The 7,531-nt window shown below is 49.9% G+C and overlaps 1 protein-coding gene across 15 annotated transcripts in view; it reads right to left on the bottom strand.

The window, feature by feature from the left end:
- PPP6R3 (protein phosphatase 6 regulatory subunit 3) overlaps positions 1-7,531 on the bottom strand; it is a 91,422-nt gene that overhangs the window by 22,745 nt on the left and 61,146 nt on the right. For 9 of the 15 annotated variants that reach the window (XM_077766532.1, XM_077766530.1, XM_077766537.1 and 6 more), the window contains one exon: positions 4,138-4,224. The exons of the other annotated variants lie outside the window; for them this stretch is intronic. In XM_077766532.1, the coding sequence (XP_077622658.1) occupies positions 4,138-4,224 (87 nt within the window). The remainder of the gene's footprint in view (positions 1-4,137; positions 4,225-7,531) is intronic. 15 annotated transcript variants of the gene reach the window in all.

Genomic DNA, 7,531 nt, shown 5'->3' on the forward strand with positions numbered 1-7,531 from the left:
GGGGGGAGGGGGGAACACAACCAGTAATCACAAACTGCCAGCCTACAACACAACATTCAGGGACACTTCATTCTCTTCAAAAAAGACTTCAGTCTCAGAGGCCGGGAAGAGTCTAAAAGTAGCTCCTATCCTACCTGCCTCAGAGTGGGGACCAAGTCTTAGCACTGACGGGACATCACTCTGTGAGGTCCGGAGAAGCCCATCGTGTCTCCTACATTCTAGGGGGCACGGGGCTCATCTGGGTTTCCTCAGGTGAGAAGACAGGGGGATGTTAACATGGACTTGACAGATACGTGGATATTCAGGTTTAGGACAACAAGCAGGCTGAGCAGAGGGAGAGGACTCGGCGAAGGTGTTCTGCGGCCCCAAGCAGGAGTCGAGGACGCTGAAGACAAGCAAGTGGCACTCCTCGCGCCCCAACCACGAACACGGAGACGACCGAGCAGCAGTGTGTGGCCTGGCGGGCCTGCTCTGGGCAGGGGACAAGGCTCTCCGGCACGTGAGCACCACGCACGGGGCAGCAGTGGTGGCCGGGAGCTGAACTATGGGCGTCACGCCGGAAGCCGCTCGCCAGGAGGGACGCAGCTGCCACCGCACGAAACCCAGTGCTCCTGGCCCTCCTCCAGAGCCGAGCCCGGAGCCCGCCCCGCAGACATCTGCTGCACAAACGCCTCTTTGGCTCCTTCCTGATTACTCAGGCTGCTGGCAGGGAATCATGGCATGGATAATCCAAATCGAAGACGACTAAAAAATAAACCTTATATTTGGCTTTGGAAGGCATCTTTTTTCGTAGGTCTGAAAAAAGTGGTGTCTAGTTTGCCGAGAACCTAAAACTTCCCTTTTCTCTAGCTGGAGAGACCCCCCTTTCCCGCCACCCCTGTGCTCACTCGTGCACTTCCATGCCATCCCGTTTCCTGTCCTCAGAGAGGATGCTACATGACACGGGGGCAGGGATCAGCCTCACGGGAGCGCATCTGGTAAGGCAGGCCGAGTCGAGGCTGAGTCGTGGGAGTGTGGGTGAACGCAGAAGGGCAGGGCCACGTTCTGGAAGGCCGGGCTGAGCTTGGACACAGAATGAAGACTAGGAACCGCAGCACTGATAGTCATTAAACCCAAAAGAAAGCAACAGATTCCTCTGAACAGCATCTCTGTCTTTTCTGAGGTAAAATGGGATGTGTGGTGCCTTCAAAGATGCGGTGCAGAATCATGACGTCATTCTTCCCAGCAAGCGGACCAGGCCGGGCTCCGAGCTGACTTACAGATTAGAAATCTGGCCGCACAAGGGAAAAGGTCCCTCCCCAGTCTTTTTGCTTCTCCTCCCCACCTTTTTTTGTGCCTCTGGAGTTTGTGTTATAAATTTTGGGGGTTCATAAAACCCAAAAGAGTTCCTTTAAGTGCTTCAGAGAGAGCACACAGACACTAAGTGTATTCTAAGTGTGTGTGTGAATGCACGTACAATGTACGCCCAGATCTGCCCCGTCTGTCTCCCTGTCTATTCATTCGGGTACCTTGGGAGATACATACGGCCACTCGCAGACACAAGTGACTTCGATGCAGTAACTTAGGGGAAAAAGAAAACCAACCAACCTTGTCGGTCCTCATTAGCTCTAAGAATATTACAGCTTCCATGAAGATGTAAATTAGCAAAGAACCTCAGGGTTTGGATATGATTTTTACTAAGAAAGCCATCAAAGGGTACTAAACTCACCTACGTGAAGACTGTTACTATATTCTATTTAAAGTTATATAAAAAGTGCTTTGGGCTTGGAGAAATCCCAGTCTGGGAAGCACCTGATGGCTGTGTAATTATTAAAAACTTATTTATTCAAAAAAACCCCCCACATACAAACCCCATACTTCCTACAACTGTCATCCTGGCCAAAGCCAGGGGCTGTTCACGTCAGAGAAGTGAGTCTACCGCTTTATTTAAGCGAATCTCCTCGGAGGCGCTGCTAGGGCGACAGGAAGCCCTGGTGTCCCCTACCCACCCTGCCCAGGCCTGCGTGCAGCAGGGAGTGGGCGGCGCCCGCCAGGCCTCCGGAGCCACCAGAAGGGAGCCTCACGCTCCACACCTCTGCCAGACTCGGAGGAGGAAGAGTGGAACTCTAGAGGTGAGGAAATCAGAAGGGCCGGAAGGCACAACCCAACTAGTAGGGACACAAAAGCTGTGAAGCATTCCCTGGGCCAAACATGGCCTCACAGGTGACATGGTCAAGTGACCTTATTAAATGACCGGCCTGAAGCTCTCTATACTCAGGACTTTATACCTACATGAAACCTAACTTTAAATGTGAACGAGAAACTGAAACTAATATATATAAGCTAGTATTCTACCATGGAGACCAGCATAAAATTCTTAAATTAACCTACCCTGGCCTCAAATTAAAAAAAAAAAGTCTGGAACATATTTCTTATTTTCAAAATGACCCACAACTGACTTACAACTTAAGCACGCAAAGAAACATTGACTTGGGGCACATCCAGCAGTAAAGAACTATCCTTCCTACTCTGAGAGGGAAAAGCCACAGGACCAGGAGCCGTGGAGAGCTTTGCTGGGAAGGCAGTTTCGTAGCTGGACGGCCTTGCACATCAGCAGTTGGTCAAACCAAAAAAATGTCAGAAAATGTTCTCCTCAGAACAGCTGTGGAGCAGACTGCATGAGAAGGGGGCCTACTTTCCAGATACCTCAATGGAACCACTCCTGGATTAAGTCAGTCGCCTAAAGTTCCAAGGTTATTATCTCATCTGCAAATAGGTGTTTAGGGCATTCTTCTTAAAGCAATTCCAACAGGTTCAGAAGCACCCTGATAATTTACACTTTACACCGTGGAGCTTCCCCGCAGGGGTGAAAGACGTGTGGTGTGGGAGATCTCGCCAGGCTGAGGGGCCGATTTCAGTACCTTCCAGATGCTTCCATAGGGGTAGATAGAGAGAGGCTGCCGTCAAACCAGAGGACTCTGGGGTCAAGGAAGAAGGGCCTGTGGGCATGAGGGCTCACAGCGAGCCAGGTGAGCACCCAAGCCACGGCTTGCAGGTGGCAGTGAGGGGCTACTGTGTTCTAAAGAAGACCCCTGGTGCTCATCAGCCCCCCCATGGGTGCGCCGCCCATGCCCCCGACACTGGGAGGTGGGCTTCTGCAGGGCAGCAGTGTCAAGAACCGATGGAGATGCCAGCTGAGTGCTGAAAAACCACTCCAGACCTGTCCTGTGAACGTGACTGTGAACCTGACTGAGCATCCACCCTGACCAGAGCAGGACAGCCTGCTGGGAGGCCGAAACCCAGGGTCAGCAGAGCCACGAGTGGCTTCATCCTGGCCCTGGTAAAAGACAAGGCTTAACGATTAAGAAAAAAGAAGCCAAGCAAACCTCCAGTGCCAGGCGGGAAGGGGGCTCTGCCACCCCCACCGCACCGGATCGAGTCCACGCCAACGCATGGTCCTGGCATGATCTGCCCATATGGAGAGACGGGGACTTGGAAGAGGGGCCTGTACTGCCAGCCCCCACCATCTGGTGCTGGCCAAGGTAGTGAGACCGCAAGAACCACCCCTGGGTGAGGGGTAAGCCCGGGCGTGCCATTTTTATACCATTTCCTCCCCCACAGACAGTATAAGCAGCTGACAATTGGGGAGGACTTGGGGCAGGAGAGTAGGGTGGCAACGAATTCATTCAACTACAACTTTCACCAGAATAGAACTTAAGGATATTAGAAGCATGTAAGCCATTTAGTTCACAGATTTTTTTTTTTTTTTTTTTTTTTAAAGTTACTCTGGCTGACATTAAGAGTGTGACTCCCGTTACTGCAGGCCTCCACCGCAGGGATGCGGCAACCACGCGGCGGGCACGCGGGGTGCACGAGCCTCTCTGGGACACTGGCTGAGCCATTCGGTTTGTTCGGGTCTGAGCACTTACCCGACCTGGCACTGTTGTGACCAGGGAGGAAACAGCCCCTGGGAATATAATCGGTACACACCTTCTTGCACATACCCGATGCTTCCTACTTCTAATGGTTCTGCCTAGCTAACAGGTAACCCCAAATCACATCCTGGTGCATGAACTGCCTCAGAAGGGGACTCATGGGCGGCAACTAGACTAAGCATTTCAAATAAAAACAAAAAGCAAAGCTTTAGGCGTGACTCACTTGCTGCAAAGAAGAGTCCTGTGAGAAACCCGTTTCTTTAAAGTCAATTTCATCATCACTGGATGAATGAATATGGCAGGTTGTAACCTATATGCATAAAAACGTAAAACACTATTTAACAGAGAAACGTTTTGGACATTTGTATCAGCATAATTTTTATGGAAAAACAATCACATTTAGTTTTTCTCTCAAGGTGTAACAACAGCAAGAACAGAAATAAGCAACAGTTAAGTTATAAAACCCACCCAAATAATCCAAAGGCCCCCTTCACCCAACCAGACGGCCAGGTTACCGGCCCTTCTGCTGCCCACTTGTGCTATTTCTTGTTACTAATAACCACCAGAAAGCAGAGAAGAGGAGAGTTACTCCATTCAAGTGATTTTAACACTTAGCTCCAATTAAATGTTTACAAAGGGCGGGTGGAAGGAACAGCTCAGGCGAAGTATACAAGTGATTCGTATGTGCCAAGCTCAGAAAGTGAAACTGCCATACGCAGGGGTTACTCGTCCCCCCCCCCCCCCCCCCCACCCCCCNAGAAGAATACTGTCCATAAACCCAAGAGGGGACTCTGAACAAGCAGTACCCTGCTCATAAAAAGACCCCAAATCTTCTGTCCTTAGAAATGTAGCCCTTGCCCTCAAAACTTACAACCAATTCAAATTAAACAAAAACACAAACATGAACTGCTCACCAATTCATGGTAAGTGGTTTTTATTCATTCATAAGTGACACACAGTATTGGGGAAACATATTAACAATTAGAAATGGAAACATACAAATGACTAAGCATGAGGTAACAGTGACTGCTATATAGCCAGTTAATAAATATGAACAGTTTGCAAAATTCTAAAATGAGCACTGTATTTCTGAGGGTAACTAACACTGTATTTCCTGAATTTTTCACCCTTTACTTTTCACGGAAGTGTAACTGGCAGAGAGCACGGTCATCAGGGGAAGATGTGAGCGGCCGTGACCTGCTAACCCTTGACGCGTGTCTAAGAGCCCGGACGGAGCTACAGAAAGTGGTCTGGTTTGCTCCGTGATGGTCCAACACTGGGCCAAGAAACCCAAAGGAGACCCCAAACAGGTCTGCATGTGCTATGGCCTATGAAACTGAATACATCACCGTCCAAATAAAAGCAATCTCTTTTCCCCTAGACCGTCTTTGGTGAAGATGCTAAGCCAAGCGAATCGCCTAGGGTTTCTGATTAACAACCCACCCCCCATTCTCCCTGGGGTAGAGGTGCGCGTGCACACTCGGAAGACTGAAACTGGCTGGATGAGGTCAAAGGCAGAATCTGTGATCAATGAAAGGAATATGCCTCCAGGGAGCTAGCGGGGAAAGATGTGCGGATGAGGCCAGAATGCAGGAGGGGGAGGCGGAATCCCACTCGCTCACGGTGGTCAAGAGTGCTCAGGCCCTTCAACTGTGGGGGGGGTTCAGAGGAGCCCCGGGCTGCTCGGGCGGCAAGCTAGTGCGAGAATCCTATTAAATATGTTTTAGGGGGCTACCCACATGGTAGGGGGCAGAATTAGAAGACAAGCAAAAGACAAGCTAGGTCAACTGGACAAGAGAGAACAAAAAAAGACTTGGCTACCCCTAGCAGGTCTTATCCAAGTTCAAACAGCACACAAGGTTTCCTCATTCACAGTGTCACTCTTTGCTACAAAATGAATTGTTCATTAATAAAAAGTGAGAAAGAAATTAGCTTTTGTTGAGCAACTACTATGTGCCAGACACTGGGACCCTTTTTCCATATTCTCTGTAACTTGTCTCCTTAAGGCAATTCTGGGAGGTTATTTAAAATAATTTTGTTCGCCAAAGAAGGAGCTCTAAGAAGTTATTACTAACACAATGCACACACACCTTGGCATTTATGTACGGGAAATGTGGTGATTCTCATCCTATCCACACCACAGCTGGCCGGAAATCCTTACCGATAAAACGAGCTACAGAGACAACAGACGCAGCACACCCCCGGCGGGGAGAGGACCTGCTGCCTGGGGTCCTGCCTCATTCACCACACAGCTCGGCGTGTGCACCAGAGCACCCCCCCCCCAAGGCATCTTCATCTCCATACATGCCACCTGTCACCTCCTTCTTCCTCAGCTAGAATCCTGGCCTTCTGGTTTCTTCCGTCCCGCACAAGTCTATTCACTCCACCGTCGAAACACAACCTAAGGACCGTCGCTTCTTGTGAGGCCTATCCGCTCTCTCCAGCGCAGGCCGCCTCCACCTGTCGCCTGGATTAATGCTGTAATTGCCGCCGCCTGCCCACTACAGTCTGTTCTCAATTCAAGAGCCACAGTGCTCTTTCACAACGTACATCAAATTACGTCACTTTTAAACGCCCTACCTAACGGCTTTTCATCTCACTAAGGTTATAACCAGGGCCTGGGTGGACTAGAGCGGTAGGAGGGCTGGCCTTGGATGTCACGGCTCGTTCTCCCCCTCTGGATGCCAGCTTCTGCACGGGCTCTGCCCCCCTCATGCCTCCACGTACCTCTCAGTGAGGTTTGCAGACCTGTCCCAAGCAGACCCCCGGCTCCCTGCCCTAGAATTTACCCATTTCCATCAAGGCAGGAATTTCTGCCAGTCGAGTTTACTGCAATAGGCTCAATGCATGGCACACAGTAGATGCTCAAATATTTATTACATTAATGAATACCAGTACATCACTGAATGAGAAAGATCATAATTTTTTAAGACACAGCAGCATATAAGAACACTCTGACCATGCCAGATGTGTTCTAAATACAGTCTTGATGCTTCAGTGGAAAAAAGCTTTTGAGATTGTTCCCTTCTTTCATAGCAACATTTTCGTTTCATTAACCGCTGTCAGAAGAAAAGGCCAGTGTTCTCTTCACCTTGGCCGGCTAGCTTGCTAAGTGCTAAAGAAGATCATAAGCACAACTGGAATGTTCACCTAGGTGACATGTAGCAGTCACAGACTCTTCCTTCTTGTCATCGCAGGGCCCTGCCGCCCACCCCCCCAGGCCCCCCCATGCCCAGGGCAGGCTAGACACACCGCGGTTCCACCCCACGCTGCTGGGTCTCCAGGCCAATACACAACCTCCCTGAGTGAGCTCACTAGTGACGGGAAATACGCACCAAACAATGGAGACAACACCTTCTCCCCCAGAGACAGGAGGCAGAGAATGAAGCCATCTCAACCTTCCAGAGGCCACGCAAATACCTCCTATGCTACCGAACTTTACTAAGACTTTACCAGTCTTTACCAACAGACCCACAGAGAGGTCTCTGGAAGTAACATGCCAAATTTCACTCAAAACAAAACTCTCAACATAAACACATAAGCAACCTATGAGCCTACTGTGCATACACTTTGGTGTGAGGAGGTCAACAGATTAAAGTACTTCACGGAGCTCGGGT

Source organism: Crocuta crocuta, unplaced genomic scaffold (genome assembly GCF_008692635.1).
Source record: "Crocuta crocuta isolate KB4526 unplaced genomic scaffold, BGI_CrCroc_1.0 scaffold636, whole genome shotgun sequence".
In the NCBI taxonomy this organism is placed as follows: Eukaryota; Metazoa; Chordata; class Mammalia; order Carnivora; family Hyaenidae; genus Crocuta; species Crocuta crocuta.